At 60.5% G+C, this 16,139-nt stretch overlaps 3 protein-coding genes across 3 annotated transcripts; 1 reads left to right on the top strand and 2 right to left on the bottom strand.

The window, feature by feature from the left end:
* Positions 1 to 201: 201 nt before the first annotated feature.
* On the bottom strand, positions 202 to 2,659 carry STK16 (serine/threonine kinase 16). Its single transcript, XM_068195595.1, has 7 exons — positions 2,529 to 2,659; positions 1,663 to 1,882; positions 1,457 to 1,590; positions 1,263 to 1,383; positions 1,093 to 1,188; positions 901 to 1,022; positions 202 to 812 (listed from the first exon to the last, which is right to left on the bottom strand). Exons 1-7 carry the CDS (start codon positions 2,612 to 2,614, stop codon positions 674 to 676), a joined length of 918 nt encoding a protein of 305 aa, XP_068051696.1. The 5' UTR covers positions 2,615 to 2,659; the 3' UTR covers positions 202 to 673.
* Positions 2,660 to 3,092: 433 nt separating this feature from the next.
* On the top strand, positions 3,093 to 8,458 carry GLB1L (galactosidase beta 1 like). The gene is made up of 16 exons (XM_068195582.1): positions 3,093 to 3,289; positions 3,682 to 3,854; positions 4,172 to 4,322; positions 4,571 to 4,631; positions 4,900 to 4,994; positions 5,380 to 5,560; positions 5,649 to 5,707; positions 5,835 to 5,956; positions 6,134 to 6,174; positions 6,468 to 6,586; positions 6,700 to 6,774; positions 6,853 to 6,942; positions 7,075 to 7,188; positions 7,470 to 7,601; positions 7,932 to 8,147; positions 8,224 to 8,458. The coding sequence occupies exons 1-16, from the start codon at positions 3,236 to 3,238 to the stop codon at positions 8,440 to 8,442; spliced, it is 1,902 nt and encodes a 633-aa protein (XP_068051683.1). The 5' UTR covers positions 3,093 to 3,235; the 3' UTR covers positions 8,443 to 8,458.
* Positions 8,459 to 8,636: 178 nt separating this feature from the next.
* Positions 8,637 to 16,104, bottom strand: ANKZF1 (ankyrin repeat and zinc finger peptidyl tRNA hydrolase 1). Its single transcript, XM_068195592.1, has 16 exons — positions 16,026 to 16,104; positions 15,041 to 15,166; positions 14,643 to 14,752; positions 14,118 to 14,220; positions 13,557 to 13,741; positions 13,163 to 13,278; positions 12,894 to 13,047; positions 12,449 to 12,671; positions 12,171 to 12,272; positions 11,830 to 12,009; positions 11,633 to 11,740; positions 10,960 to 11,224; positions 10,343 to 10,454; positions 10,067 to 10,234; positions 9,887 to 9,957; positions 8,637 to 9,302 (listed from the first exon to the last, which is right to left on the bottom strand). The coding sequence occupies exons 2-16, from the start codon at positions 15,159 to 15,161 to the stop codon at positions 9,182 to 9,184; spliced, it is 2,139 nt and encodes a 712-aa protein (XP_068051693.1). The 5' UTR covers positions 15,162 to 15,166; positions 16,026 to 16,104; the 3' UTR covers positions 8,637 to 9,181.
* Between the last annotated feature and the right edge of the window lie 35 nt (positions 16,105 to 16,139).

Below are 16,139 nucleotides of genomic sequence, written 5' to 3'. Positions count from 1 at the left end.
TGTGTTAGCTCCCAATAGGAGCATTCTGCGGCCAGGGATTAACTTTCCCTGCTTACTGCTGATGCTCTGGCTATGCTGCCTCGGCTGGCCTCTGCTGCCCTTCGCCTCCAGCAACGCTTGGCTGCTTAACCCAGACAGTGTGCCCTGCTCTTCCCATGCCCCGGCAGAACCCCTCCCTGCAGACAGGGACACAGCCACATCTCTGCAAGAACATACTTTACTTCAAACACAAGGCAACATCGGTGCCAAGAGCAATGGCAGAGTGGGCACTCCCTCTGCCTCCCTCCAGCACAGCACCGGGATCCAGCCCGCAGCTCTGCTCCGGGCAGCAGCAACCTTCCTGGGGCACAGGGCTGCAGGACAGTGGCTCCCATCCCCAGGAGGGGTCCCACAACATCGTCTTCTGCCACCCGCAGGGAAGGTAGCAGATGGCAAGGGACCCATGTTTAGCAGCAGATCACATATCCACAGCTCAGGGGCACAGACCAAGGCCCAGGCAGCAGCATCCAGGGTACAGAACACTCCAAATCCAACACACCTCCAGCACAGAGCAGCAGCTCTCCCCCAGGGCATCAATCCCCTCTGCAACAGGTCTGCAGGGCAGCCGGGATTATGGCAGCTGCTTTTCCCCTGGCTCAGCCTCAGGAAGCGTCACCACTGGAAGGGGATGGGCTCAGATCTGTGTGGTGTCCTGTCCTGCTGGTGCTGGCTGCAGCCCTTCCAGTTGGTGGAGAATTTCATTTATGCTGGGTCTCTCCTGGGGGTTCACTGTCATCATGGAGAAGAGCAGGCGTTGCAAGGCAGGCGAGTATCTGGAAGAAAGACAGCGAGGGGAGGACCCATGCGGTGCACAGGACAGGGGGCCACCCAGGAATGGGGTCACCCTCCCCAGCCCCTCACCTGGTTGTGGAAGGCAACGTGAGGGGGTTCTGAACCGCCAGAGCCACACTGTCACCCTTCTGGAAGATGGCATCATAGGGGCCCTCTCCAAACATCATGCAGTACAGCACACAGCCTAAGGACTGGAGTGTGGTGGTGTCAGTGCAGCCCTGTAGCAGTGGGATGGGGGAGGCCAGAGGGCTGGATCCTTACCCAGATATCCGTACGCTCATCTATGACACACTGGCTCGGCACCGTGAAGAGCTCAGGGGCACGGTAGGAGATGGTGCAGCGCTGGGCAGCCCAGTCCTGCAAAGAGGAGGATGGGGATGAAGGGACTGGAGCAGGGACAGGCTCATGGGGTGACATCCCAGGCCACCCACCTGCACAGCCATGGCCTCCCGAGAACTGTTGACTTCGATGCGAGCTTTGTTCATGGAGCCCAGGTCCATCAGCACAGGCTGGTCATCCTCATCCAGCAGCACATTGGTGGGCTTGAGGTCCCTGTGGGGATGGACATCATGAATGTCCACTGGGGCCCCTGCCAATCCCCACAGCCTGTGCTGCCACCCCTCACCTGTGTGCATAGCCCTTGCTGTGGATGGCTTGCAGCCCACGGCAGATCCCACGGAGGATGAGGAGGATCCGCTGCTCTGGCATGAAGGTGCCTTTCTCTCGCAGTGCTTCCACCTCTCTCCAGAGGGTTCCCCCCTGGCAAATACAAGCAGCTGGTCACCACTGCTGCTCCTGGGGTGGTGGGGCAGCCAGGAAAGTCCCCCTCACCTTCACATAGGGCAGGAGAAGCCAGGCTTCGTGCTTGGTGCCCTTTTCCACCATGCAGTGGGCCACCAGGCGCAGGATGTTGGGGTGGTCGAAGAGGCCGTGCATCTCCACCTCGTGCAGGGCGGCCTGGCGGTCTTCCTTGTCGTGGCACAGGATGCGCTTCAGGGCGTAGAAGCGCCCATCCCGCAGCCCCTCCACCAGGTCCACATAGCTGAAGCCCCTGCAAGGAGTCAGGAATAGCATGGGTTGTGACATCCATTGCTGGGGCCCTGTGCCCAGTCTCGTCTATGAGCACCCAGGGGAGGGGGACAGAGGGCAGCAGGAATTCCCCAGGTATGTGTATCTCCCCATCTTCTGGGCACCCACTTCTGAGAATGACAAACCCCTCCTGGTCACTCAGCAGGAGAATCATCTGTCATGCACAAGCACCCCCTACACTGAAGCATCATCCCTCACCGAGCCCAAGTACTTCCCCAAGCCCCAAGGTGATCTGAGCTCAAGCATCTCCCCACCCTGCCCGAGCATCCCGTGCCTGAGTGTCACCCCATGCCCAAGCATGTCCTCACGCACAACCATCCGCCGTGCCTAGCATCTCCCCACGCCTGAGCATCACCCCAACGCCAAATCATCTCCCACGCACAAGCATCCCCGTGCCCGAGCATGCCCCCACACCCAAGCACTCCTGTACGAGCACCCCCAGGCCCGCGCACCTCCATGCCCGAGCATCCCCCTTGCACAAGCACGCCCAAGCATCCCCCCCACGCCCGAGCACGGCCTCGGCCCGAGGACCCCTCCTTGCCCGAGCATCCCTCCCGGAGCACGGGGACCCCCCGCCCGAGCCCCCCGCGCCCCAGCCCGCCGCGCACCCCTCTGCCAGGCGGTGGAGCAGGAGGTACCGCGCTCCCCCCAGGCTGACGGTGCCGCGGGAGCAGACGCACAGCGCCTGCCCCATCGCCCGTCCGCGTCATCGCCCGCCGCCGCGCGTCACCCGCGCGTCACCCGGCGGGCGGGGCGCCACCGCCTCCCGCTGCCCGCGGCCGCCGCCTGCGGCCCCTCCTCCTTGCGGCGGGCTCGTGCTGTCCTGCAGCACCTCCCGACGACCCTGTCACGGGCTCTGTCACCAGCTCTAGCCCTCGGGCGGGGACGTTTTTCTTTCCCTCACCCAGCAGTAGCAGCAGCCCTCTAACATCACCGCCTCGGATGGAACAAGCGGGCTGAGTTCAATGGAAGGCTTCTGCCTGGTGGTGACACTTTTACGAGGCTCCTTGTCCCCTCACTTTGATTGTCACCCGCACCCCACTGGGCGCCAGAGGCGTGCCCGCCCGGCTCGGGCGGCGCTGTGCCGCCTGCATCCCCTGCTGGGGTGGGCTTTGCGGGGGCTGGTGCGCGGCTGGCAGATGTGCAGGGTCGGAGCCGCCCGCCCCTTTCCCATGGTCCCGCCCCAGCTGTTCCAGCTGCCTGCACTTGGGAGCGGAGAAGGAAGCGCTGGCCGAGCGCCTTCCCGGATCACGTGGGGGAGGTGGCCACGTCCAGCCTCGTCCCCCATCCCGGGCCTGCCGAGCACCCGGCGAGGATGGGACTGCCGGCCCTCGCCCTGCTGCTGGCAGCGGGGCTTCTGCACACGCAGGTTAGCAAACAAGGGTGGAAAGTCTGGGAGAAGCGCATAGGACTGAGCTGTGAAGGAGCGGGTGGGACGCCTCCCGAATCTGCCTTCCCGATCCATCTCCCTGGCTCGTCATGCTATAGGTCCCTCCTGCAGCAGCCCATGTCCTGCCACAATGTCCCAGCTTGCATTCCCAGCTCCTTCCCTGCCCTCGCAGCACCCACCCCGGCAGCACCGTCCGCACAAATGCCACCAGCTCAGCCGCCGGCTGTTTGATTAGCGCCTCCCTCCTGCTCTCCCAGGACTGTTTGGCACCCACTTCGGAGGAGGGCTTCTCCAAGCCCCAGAAAGCACAGGAGGGGGCAGCTGGGCTCGGGGAGGTTTTGAAAGCCTCCAGCTCTTCCCTTTACCTGCAGGCTTCCCCTTTGGCACGCTCCTTCCAGCTGGATTACGAACACAACTGCTTCCGCAAGGACGGTGCCCCTTTCCGCTACATCTCGGGCAGCATCCACTACGCGCGTGTCCCGCGCCCTGCCTGGAGGGACCGGCTGCTCAAGATGTACATGAGCGGGCTCAGCACTGTGCAGGTGTAAGCCATGGCGACAGCGCTGGTGGTGCCCAGCCCACAGCCACCACGGGGTTTCTGGGATCAGTAGGAACAAAGACAAGGGTGTTGTCTGACCACGGGGAGCAAGCACCAACATTTGCACTTGGCTGTGACCCCTCCACGTCACCCCTGCCAGACACAAGCATGAGTGTGGGCTAGTTCCAGTCCAGCCGGAGTTGCCATACTCAGCTCAGGCTGCAGGCCACCTCACAGAAGCAGAGGAACCAGCTGGTGGGATGGTTCCCTGTCATGCTGGGGTGTGCTTAGCCCCCACATGCTGATGTCCCCTCTCACCTCAGCTACGTCCCCTGGAACTACCATGAGACACTGCCTGGAGTTTATGACTTCACTGGGAACCGGGATGTGGAAGCCTTTCTAGACCTGACAGCTGAGCTGGGACTTCTGGTCATCCTGCGGCCAGGGCCCTACATCTGTGCAGAGTGGGAGATGGTGAGCCCCGGCCCCCAGCCTGGCACAGAGGGTTGACGGGTGGTCTGGGAAGGGCACAGCAGGGTTGGCCCTTCTGGCTGTCATGCTGACTCCAGTGCCGTGTGCGCTGTGCCCAGGCTGCTGCCCCGAAGGCCGCAGGCCGTGCTGGTGCAAAGCGCTAGCATTGCACTGGCCGATTTCAGCAGTCTGCAGGCCCAGGCTGCTGAGCAGTTTCTCTGCCTCCCTCTCTGCTGTGTGTGTTTCTCCAGGGTGGCTTGCCTGCCTGGCTGCTGTGGAAACCAGACATGATCCTGCGCACTTCTGACCCTAGTGAGGATCAGCACAGGGCTCTGGCCACCATGTCCTTACAGCCTGGTGCCAGTCCTGGCATTGTCTCCACACATCTGCCAGCTCTGCCTCTGTGGTCTTTCCCATCATCTTTCCCATCCTTTGAGAGCCCCATATTTTGTACTCCATCTCCACTTCCCCATCTCACTTGACCCTGCCCCATCTGCTGTGTCTTCCTCCTGGCAGGCTGGCTGCAGGTGGGCTGGGGTGGATGCTGCAGCCAGCCCCTGCCCTGCCTCTCTCTCTCCAGCCTACCTGGCAGCTGTGGACTCCTGGCTCCATGTCCTGCTGCCCAAGATCAAGCCACGCTTGTACCACCAGGGAGGGAACATCATCAGTGTGCAGGTAAGATGCTGTGAGACCCAGCCCCGTGCCCTGCTCTGGGTTGTCTTTGGATGTGCTCCAAAAAGCCACCAGTATCCCCTACACAATGACCTTACCCAGGAAAACTCAGATAAATCCCTCTCAACTTCTGGACCTAGATTTAAATTCAAGGGCTGGGAATCTGAGGTACCTGCCATCATCACAGCTGTGGTTTGAGGGACACTGACAGAACTGGAGCTCACAGTGGGACTGGAAGGTCATGCTCAGGACCCCCCCGGGGGTTGTCAAGACATCTGATGATGTCCAGAGGAAAGGGGGGAGGTTGGTGCTCATCCCAGTGGGCAGTGGGATCTGTCTGCAGTCCTGCCATGTGCATACTGCATACCAGTCCCTGCCCTGCTCACAGGTGGAAAATGAATATGGGAGCTACTATGCCTGTGACTCTGGATACCTACGGCACCTGCTGGGCTCCTTTCGGGCACTGCTGGGGAGCGAGGTGCTGCTCTTCACCACCGACAGCACGCGAGCGGAGGAGCTGCGCTGTGGCACGCTGCAGGGGCTCTACGCCACCGTCGACTTTGGGCCAGGTATCCCTATGAAGGAGGAGGAGGAGGAGAGAGTGGATGTGGGTCCCTTCTCCGTCCCGCTCAAACCTCCCTCTCTCTACCTCCACAGGATCCAATGTGACAGAGGCATTTGATGCCCAGCGCCGTGTGGAACCGAAGGGGCCCCTGGTGAGCTTGGCACGGATGCTGTGGGGGGAATGACCCACAACGGCTTTGGGGAGGCAGAGGTGCCAGGCAGTGAGGCAAGGAGGGGCTCTGGGCCCAGGCTGCAGGTGACAGTCTCTTTGTTCTCCAGGTAAACTCTGAGTACTACACAGGTTGGCTGGACTACTGGGGCGAGGCACATGCCAGCACCAGCGCAGCGTGGGTGGCTCAGGTGCTGGAGAACATGCTGCAGCTGGGAGCCAGCATCAACATGCAAGTAGTCAGCTGGCAGAGGGCACAGCCACCAGGGGAGTGGGCATCACCTCTTGCCTTCATCCCACTGGGATCAGGCCAGCAGGGACTGTGGGTGCTGGAGGGAAGGGGCAGAGCCTGGTGAGCCCCTGCTGGGTCTGTGGGGTTGCTGACCAGGCTCTCTGGGGTGTATCTTAGGTACATGTTCCATGGAGGGACGAATTTTGCCTACTGGAGTGGTGAGTAGAGCCTTGCTCTAGAGAAGGAGGGGCACACTGCAGGGCTGGGGGGCTTTCCTTGGCCATCCCTGAGAACCCTCCTTCAGGCTCTTGTTCTGTCCCATGGGGCAGGTTGTCACATAGCCAAGGGCCCTTGAACCCAAGCTTGTCTTCTCCTGGGAACTCCTTTTGAGCAGGGGCTCAGTTCTGGGTCATGCCCCACAACATTGCACTGCAGCCAGCCTGGGGCTGGGTTCCATGCCCTGGGCTGTGCCACAGCCCCTTCGTCCAGCTCACATCACTTCCTTGGCCAGGTGCTGACTACAAGGGCCAGTACAAACCAGTGACCACCAGCTATGACTATGATGCCCCCCTCTCGGAGGCAGGAGACCCCACTGAGAAGCTGTTTGCCATTCGCACGGTCATCAGCAAGGTAACAAACCTGGCAGGAATAAGGTGACAGTACTGGGCACTGCTGCTTGTGTACCAGCAGGGCAAGGGACATCTCCCTGCTTGCCATGGGGCAGCTGACAGTCTGCTGTTCAGTTCCAGCCCCTGCCAGTTGGTCCGATGCCACCTGCCACCCCCAAGTATGCCTATGGCTGGGTGGCCCTGCGGAAGGTGAGTGCCTATCCCGAAGGCTGTACTGCCCCATCGTGGCACTGCTCAACTGCCCAGCACCCATCCCTCTCTTTGCAGTATGCTGACCTCCTGGATGTCTTGGATGTGCTGTGCCCCTCTGGGCCCATCCAGAGCCAGTTCCCTCTCACCTTTGAGGCCCTAAAACAGGTGAGAGGCTGGGTGTAGTGGTGGACACTTGAGGAGATGCTGCTGTCTGCCTGGCCCTGGCTCTGGGGCAGAGGAGCAGAGCTCATTTCCAGCTCTGTTTCCCTTCCTGTGCCACTGCACTGTGTCCTGCAGGTCCATGGCTTTGTAGTGTACCACACACAGCTGCCCTGGGATGTCCCAAACCCGGCCACGCTGGGTGCTCCTCCTCACAGCATCTGTGACCGTGGCTACGTGATGCTGCAGAAGGTGAGGCTATGGGAGGACACCAGTCCCTGGGACAGTGCTCCAGAGGGCTGTGGGATCTGCTGGCAGTGGGGCTGTGCCATGCCAGGGTCCTGGGGATAGCCAGGGTGCTAAAAGCCATACTGAGCCTTTGCGGAGTGGCTCTTGGGCCCAAATTTGCCTCCTTTGGGAGCAGAGAGCAGCCCTGGCTCTGGTGGACTGGCAGCAGGATGGTGTGCCTCCTGGCAGTGTTGGGGGTGGTGGGATTCGAACATGGGCCAGCAGCACCGACTTTGTGGCTTTAGGAGTACCAGGGAACACTGGAGCGGGACGGGCAGACAACACTGCTTGTAACGGGCAGGGCAGGGGACACCCTGGACATACTCATGGAGAACATGGGCAGGATCAGCTTCGGGGCCAACACCAGTGACTTCAAGGTAAGGGGAGAGGGCCCTGAGGCTCCAGAGGGGCTGGCCGGGCAACCCATGTGACCAAACACCCCCTCTCCACTGCCACCTGAGATAGAGTCCAGCCTTGGTGGGGGTAATCCCAGTCCTGCTCCCTGGTTCATCTCAAAGCTGCCAGCACAGGGCTCAGAGACTAGCACTCCTCTCCCACTCGTGCTGCCACAGCTGCCAGGGCCCTTCACTCCTTAGAGGGGATCCCATCCCACCTTCACTGCTGCCAGGGGGACATGCCCTAGGGTTGCCAAGTGTCCTGACTGTGGCAGATACTGCTGCTTCATTTCCCGTCCTGTTCCATCTCAGGGCTTGCTGGGAAACCTCTCACTGAACTCCAGGCCTCTCAGCAGCTGGCTGATCTATCCCCTGGCCATAGACACTGCAGTCCAACAGGGCTGGCCCCACGCTGCTCTGCCAAAATCAAGCAGTGAGGGCCAAATGGGGCCAGCCTTCTACACTGGGACTTTTGAGACACCTGGCATTGCCTGGGACACCTTCGTGAAGTTCCCAGGCTGGAGCAAGGTAAGGCAATGCATAACTGGAAAAGGGGTAAGAGTGGACCAGGACACAGCTCAGTCTCATCTCCATCATCTTCCAGGGACTGCTGTGGATAAATGGCTTCAACTTGGGCCGGTACTGGACCTGTCGTGGGCCCCAGCAGACCCTCTTTGTGCCTGGCTCGGTGCTGCACGCTGGCCGCCCCAACAACATTACAGTGCTGGAGCTAGAAGGGGCACCTCCCACTCCTCTCCTGCTCTTCCTTGACCGACCCCTTTACAACAGGACACTTGGCTGCAGCACCACGGCCACAGAGTAAACACTGCTGGGCACTGGCCTTGCCTCTCACTGGGGCTGGGGAGATGGCAGGGGGCTGATGAAGCACACAGGGGCTAAGGAAAGCGGCACAGGTCCTGGCACAGACCTCTGGGGACAGGCAGGGCTTGTGCTAATGAGTACTGGACCCAGGACTGAGCTTGATTTGCATGTCAGTGCCACACTCATCCCAAATAGTTCCAGTGACCATGCTGATTCCCCCATGGCCAGGGGGTCAAGGCACCTCTTTATTGACAATGTAGGCAGAGGAAGTAGATGCTAACATGATGGCTGAGATGCTGATGGCAGCCAGGAGAGGAGAGGTAAAAGCACAGCCTTGATGGTATCCACAGGCATGGCTGCAGGTAGCTCAGGGCTGCAGGGTCTGTATGTGTCAGGATTTGTCCTTACACCTACAGACAACAACCTATGAGGTAGCCGTGAGAAAAGCTGGCAGCAGGACCTCTGGCTGAAGCCAGGCCACCAAACAGTCCCAGCCCCTCACACTAGCACATGGAGACCTCTGTTATTAACTTTGCCAGAGTCACCACCCAGAGTGATATTCATGCCTAGAGCCTTGCCAGAGCTTTCCTGGAGAGTGACATGGCCAGGTGAGTCCCTCTGACCATCGCTGCTCCAGGCTCATTGCTGCTCCCTGCTGCAGGTTCTCCCTTGCTGCACAGCCAGTGCTCAGCCATGTCCCCACCACACTGGTCCTTGGCAGGTGGCAGCAGTCTCCAGCGTTAGGTGCGGCCAGCCTGGGCCCGGCGGTGCGTTTGCAGGCAGGCCGTGGAACAGAAGGAGAAGTCGAGGTAGTGGAAAGGGATCCGTCCCAACAGGGACTCTCCACAATGCCAGCAGCGGCTGCAGGTAAGAGCAGAGCTGGCCCTGAGCAAAGGGGACACTTGCAAAAGAGTTACAAAAGGAAAGGATTCCCTGTCTAGACTGTGACACAAGACACCAGCAGCATGAGGGAGCTGGGGCTCCTCTGGTCTCACGGGGCTGATGTGCTCACCCAATGGCCTGGGCAGGACATACTCCCTGGGGGAGATGTTCTGTTGGAGCGTGATGTGAGGTATTTTGAGGCAGGATGAACATGTAGGGGCTTGGCCCTATAAAGGTTTTAAAGCCACTGCCCAGATAAGCATAGGGAGTGCTGGCTTGCCAACAAACTGGTGGGGTGGCAGAGGAAAGTAAAGAGGGACGCAGGAATGGCTGGGGCGTTGGCTTGCTGTAGATGTGGCTGCAAGTCAACCAAGTCATCCTGAGCAAAATATTTTAGGGGGGCAGGGCAAGAGAGGGAGGAAACATTTACATAAGCACTACGGGGAATTGAGTGGTCAGGAATAGCTTTGGACTGGAAATGAGAACTGGAGAAAGAAAGGCAGGGAACAACTGTACTGACATGGGAGAATTTGTCTTCAGAGCCATGCTGCTGGGATGGTTACCTGATGTTGGCAAGAGTCGTGCCGGTGTCCTGCAGCTGTGCAGCCAACCTCCGCTCAGCAGCCAGTGCCCTCTGGGGAACAGAGACAGCTCAGCCCCTGCAGCCCCTGGGAGTTGCTCTGCCCAGAGCCCACCCCATCAGCACTGCCCTATCTGGGCTGGATCCCCTTCCCAATCCTCACCTTCTCCCTGTCAGACAGAGCTGCAAACCACTGCTTCTTTTCCTGCTCCTGCTCCCAGCGGTGCTGCTCCTCCCGCTGTGCTTGCTCCCGTTGCTTCCGCTGGGCTTTCTGTGCCCGCTTCTTCTCCAGCTTCTTGGCCTCCATCTCCTGTGTCAGGGGCCCGGGCACCTGAGGGCAGACAGCATCTCCCACTGAGCCTGGGGCAATGCACAAGTGGGAAAGGAGAGCTTTGCTCTGGGGTCCCCCTGCCAGTGAGGGCAGAGGGCAGGCACCCACCTTGGCACGGCTGTAGTCGTACTTGTCTGGATGGTCCACCATGAACTTGCGGAAGGCATTGCGGGTCCGTCTGTCAGCAGAGATGCAGTATGGGGTCCTCTCCTGCCTGTCCCTGTGAGACAAGGGAGACCAGCTCGCTCACACTGCCATCTTACTGCCGCTCCAGTAGGCAAAATTCATCTGCATCCCACTGGGCTGTGAGCCCAGAGACCCCCCAGAGATGAGCAGTGTGTACTGCAGGCCACAGTATCACAGCCAAGGAGGGGAAAGTTCCTTAATCCTATACCAGAATCCTCCAAATCCTCCAAGTCCTTCTTGCCTCTCAAAGCCCCTGCGTGGGGCTTTTGTCTCATCCTGGCCCTTGCAACTGCCTACCAATAAACCTGGGTGCACTTTGAGGCACTGTCCACCTGCTGCCATGCCAGACCAGGCAGGCAGAGAGAAGGGCGATTCAGGTCCTAGGCCTCCCGTAAAAACCCAAGACATCCTGGGTCACAGAGACCAATACTGGCTGTCCCAGGACAAGAGTGGCACCAGTTTCCTGTGGCTGAGACAGGAGTGAGTTGCTAGACTCCCACTGCAGGGGCTGTGAACCACTGGGTGCCCTGCAGCCATACCTGAGGGCAGGGTCTGCCCCCGCCTCCAGCAGCAGACACACAGCCTCAGCCCTGCCAGCCTGTGCTGCCACGTGAAGCAGGGTGCAGCCGCGCTCATCCACAGGCTGGTTCAGCAGGGAGCGGGCCATATCCAGAGACTCCTCATCCTCACTGGGCCCTGGCAGGCCCCCATTCTCTGGCACACCCAGGAGGTGCCGCAGTGTCTGCACATCCCCTGTCTTGCAGGCAGTGAACAGAGCATCACAGAGCTGGGTCTGAGGGTCTCCTGTGAGGGAAGAACAGGAGGGGAGTCCAGTGGGCAGCCTGGGCAGAGCAGCACTGTGGTCTGACTAGGGAACAGACAAAATGCATCAGCTTGCTAGCTGGATTTGGGCACTGCAGGATCTCCAGCACCTTCAGAGTCTGTGGCCATGTGCTATGGCATTGCTAGGCACAGTTGTCAGCAAACAAGTCTCCTCCTGAAGTAACATCCACTCCAATCCCCCCAACACACCTGGCTTAGCCAGGTGCTGCCTGACCCCTTGGCTCCAAACACACAGCTCACTCAAAGGCACAGGACTGCACTAAAGACTTCTCAGACCCAGCTGTTCTGGGCATCTGCATGACAATGTGCTCTTCACCCCACTGAAAAGCCACCAGTAAATGGGGCAGGCATCCAGCAAATGCCACTTACCTCCATTGCTCCAGGGAAGCAGCCCAGCCTCAGCCTCCTCCTGCAGCTCTGTCACTGGCTCCAAGCCAGGCTGCCCACACTGGAATCCAGTCTCTTTAGCACAAGGTCCTGCACAGGCAATGTGAGGAAGAGGGTCAGAGTCTGCCTGCATCCCAGCCATGGCCTTGCTACACTGTCCCTACCAGTTCTTCCCTCACCTTTCTCCACCTTCTTGTCCCTCTTCTTCCTCCTTTTGCGGTTTCGCTTGGGCATCACTTCGAACTCTCGGAGGTCCAAGGTCCCCAGTGTCACTTCCACAGTTTCCAGTTCCTCTGCAGGGCTTTCTTCCTCCTCTTCCTCCTCCTCCTCTGGGGCTGAGTGGGGTGATAAGACTGGGGCTAAGGCTCCACACACAGAACTAATCATTGAGGGCTCTTAGCCAAGAACACCCTGTCTTTCTTCTGTCCAGCCACACTCTGTAGCTGCAAATCTGGCCCATGCCATAACATCAGACCCTTCCTGCTTGCTCAGTCATGTCTCCCTCCATGGTTCAACTCACCAGTTGTGTCCTCCTGCGGGGGATCCACCTCTGCCTTCTGCTGCCTCTTCTGCCACACTTTCCGGGGAGACCCAGTGATGTCCTCCAGTGGTGTGTCCTTCCCTGGGCAGCAAGGGTGCTCCCGTCATTGCCTGGGGACAGGGAGCACCCCATGTCTCCAGGGACTGAGGGCTGAAGAGCTAGCACCTCCACGCCATAGGGCAGCGTCCCCTAATGCACAAGGGACCACATCACCCTACCTGCCCTGACCCACAGGCACAAGGACTGGTCCAACTCACCATACACCTGCAGGCTGGCCAGCGTGGCATGGACGCGCAGCACCTCTCGCAGGGTGGCCCTGCGGGTGCTGAGGGGGATGTGGCAGATGCGAGGGTCCCCTCGGGTGAGGGGTGGGTTCCTGCCACCAAAGAGCAGCACACGGTTGTGACGAGGGGCCCGGAGGAAGATGCGCTGAGCTTCACTCAGGTGCTGTGCCCAGGCTGCCAGGAGGTCCTGAATATCCTGGGGAGAAAGAAGCTTTATGGGATCCTGAGCACACTATGTGGGCAAACATAGCTCTGGAGCAGGGACAAGTCCAGAAGAGAGTAGCCTCAGTTGGGCCCTGGCCCTTTTCCAGAGCCCACCGCCCCTGCCGTGCCCTCCAGCAGCAGTGTGGTACCACCTGTCAGAGGCAGCCAGGAGCACTCTCCCTGCCAGGAGCCCGGCGCTGCGGTGCATCCTCACCTTGAGCAGTGCAGCCTCGTTGTAGCGGCGCAGAGAGGCCCCCGCCGATCTGGGTGCTGACCCCGGGGTCTGGGCATCCCGGAGGCCCTGGGCTGTGCCCCGCCGTGCTCGCACCGTGTAGCGGTGGAAGGTCTTGTGCTCCTGCACCTGCAGGCTGTGGAGAGGGGCAGGCATGAGCAACAGAGCTTAGTGTTCGTGGCATTCACATGCAAAAGCAGCTGCAGCTGACTGTGCCCAGAGGGACAATCCCACTGTCCCCCTGTACTCACCCCCGGAACACTGCTCCTGCGAAGTGCCCGCCACCCATCATCAGCACAACCCAGCACGTGCTTGCACTGAGGCTCTGCAGTGATGCTGTCAGCTCCACCGGCTCCTCAATGTCACCCTGATACACAGACACCCTTGCTAGCACCCATGGAATTACCTCCTTACCTCCTGCTGTCCCCAGGACAGAAACCAGCCTCTCTGCTAGCACCAGAAGCAGGTTTCTGGGAGCACCCCAGAGCCAAATAACAAGCCACCCACAAATCTGGGGCTCTGACCTGGCACCAGAGTCCACCCTTCCTATCACAGGAGGTTGGAGACTGTCAGAGAGACATCTACCCCCAAGTGCCACCCACCTTTTCTGGACTCCCTCTCCCAAAAAGCTGGGCTGTGACTTGCCTTCCCAGTGACCAGCACGCAGCGGTACGCAGAGATGAGCTGGCCCTTCGCATTGCGGAGCAGCACTTTGTGGGAGCGGGGAATCTGGGGGGTCCGGGTCGTGTCACTGACAGAGGGCAGCAACTCTGACTCACTGCTCACATCAGAGCTATCTGAGTCAGATCCTGAGATGCTGGAAACATCACCTGCAAGGAAAAGAAAAGATGCACTGAAAGAAAGCAAAAATTATTGAATAGCCTCCCCAAAACTCTGTAGATGACTTCAAGGGCACTTGCAGAGTGCCCACAACCCCAGAAATGTTCTGTCAAATAACCCTATATATCACAAACAGGCTGTGACCTGGGGGAGATAGGTGTTTGGAGCTCTGGATCTCCAGACATGCTTAGGCAGGTGTTCAGTTAAACACCCCCTTCTGCCTATAACAAATCCTAACAGCTAAGGAGCAGTGCTGGATCCCGAGAAGACTCCATAGGGACAGAATAAAGGAAAGCTGCGCCAGCAGAGGGCTTCACCCCTATACAGAAGAACCCCAGTGAGGTTGCTGACAGCCCAACTCCTCACCTGTGCAGGTTTTCTCCTCAAACACTTCTGCGGGCAGTGTCCGGCGCCCCAGGAGTCGCTGTTTCAGGTTGAAGCGGTGCCAGTCAAGACGGTAGTGCTCAGTCTGTGGAGCAAAAAAGTATGAGCTGGCAGCATCTTGGTGGTCCATAAAAGCCATCACCACCAAAGGGTGACCAAAGGTGACAGACCCCAAGGACTAAACTGATGCTAAGGACTAACTGACCCCAAAGACTAAACTGGGCTCCTTCAGCGGTCCTGATTGGAAAATCACAGTATATTAAGGAGTTACCCATGAAACAGTTAACCTGAACAAGTACAGGCCTGTGCTGCACTTACCCTTTACTTCCAGTAAATTATACCTTTAATTGATAACATACAAGGTTTGAGTGCCAGATCCCAATAGGTCATGGGCAAACAGTGGGCAAGCAGCACTGGGCTGCACCATGCTGGGGCTGAGCTTCCACAGCAGGATCCCACCAGTCGTGCCAGCCCCACTCCCACTTCACACTGCTCAGCCCTGCTCACCTGCTCCTCCCGGCTCCCAAACACCTGCCCGCAGGTCAAGCAACACATCCTCTCTGGCACCTCGGCGACCCCAGGGGCCTTCTCCTCACAGCTGGCTGCTGCAGGTTTCTCTGGAAGCACGAGGAAGGGCTGTGCACAGGCAGCCCCGCAGGCTGCACCGCAAGGAGTGGAGCCTTCTCGGTCCCTCCTCAGCCAACCCAAAGAAACCTATGGTTGAAGGAGCTTCGGGGACCTTGGGGTGTCACCAAAAAAAAGCCCATTTACCCACCCACCAGGTAGCACGGCCAAGCTCCGGGGTGATCGGCCAAGCTGAGTTGGGGACAGAACACCAAATCTGTGGCGGACACGAGCTTAGTCAAATAACTTCCCTCCCGCCGTTCCCGCGGAGCCCCACGCACCGTGGCTCGCAGGTGCCAGCTGGGCAGCACCTGCATCCACAGCAACTCCGGTGACAAGGGTCAGTCCGTGCAGGAGTTCAGGGTCCTGAGCGGCTTCAAACACGGACCTGCTCTCCGGCATCGCTACTGCTTCCAGCGGACGGGACAGTGCCTGAGTAATGGGCCCGTCGGGAAGCACCCGCCGGTGACCGCCCCGACACCCGCCCCACGGGCCCGCCGCCCTGTCCCCGTCCGAGCTCTCACTGGGTTCGGGACAATCCCGCACCGCGGCCGGGACCCGTGCACGATCCCCCTTCCCCAAGCCGCCGTACCCCACCGCTCCCGAAGCCGCCGTACCCCACCGCTCCCGAAGCCGCCGTACCCCCACCGCTCCCGAAGCCGCCGTACCCCCATCCCCGTCCCAGCCGCCGCATCCCCACCGCTCCCGAAGCCGCTGTACCCCCGTCACCGTCCCAGCCGCCGTACCCCCATCACCGTCCCAGCCGCCGTACCCCCACCGCTCCCGAAGCCGCTGTACCCCCGTCACCGTCCCAGCCGCCGTACCCCCATCACCGTCCCAGCCGCCGTACCCCCACCGCTCCCGAAGCCGCTGTACCCCCGTCACCGTCCCAGCCGCCGTACCCCCATCACCGTCCCAGCCGCCGTACCCCCGTCACCGTCCCAGCCGCCGTACCCCCACCGCTCCCGAAGCCGCTGTACCCCCGTCACCGTCCCAGCCGCCGTACCCCCACCGCTCCCGAAGCCGCTGTACCCCCATCCCCGTCCCAGCCGCCGTACCCCCACCGCTCCCGAAGCCGCTGTACCCCCGTCCCCGTCCCAGCCGCCGTACCCCCACCGCTCCCGGAGCCGCTGTACCCCCATCCCCGTCCCAGCCGCCGTACCCCCACCGCTCCCGAAGCCGTTGTACCCCCATCCCCGTCCCAGCCGCCGTACCCCCACCGCTCCCGGAGCCGCTGTACCCCCATCCCCGTCCCAGCCGCCGTACCCCCACCGCTCCCGAAGCCGCTCCCCCGTGCCCGCCCCGCCGCTCACGCGCGGCCGCCGCCGCCCGGCCCGGAAGCGCCGCTCGTCACATCCCGCGCGCCCATTGGCGTCCCGC

This window comes from Anomalospiza imberbis, chromosome 7 (assembly GCF_031753505.1).
Source record: "Anomalospiza imberbis isolate Cuckoo-Finch-1a 21T00152 chromosome 7, ASM3175350v1, whole genome shotgun sequence".
NCBI lineage: Eukaryota > Metazoa > Chordata > Aves > Passeriformes > Viduidae > Anomalospiza > Anomalospiza imberbis.
The sequence above is the reverse complement of the archived record's forward strand: the minus strand, read 5'-3'. Positions and strand labels throughout refer to the sequence as shown.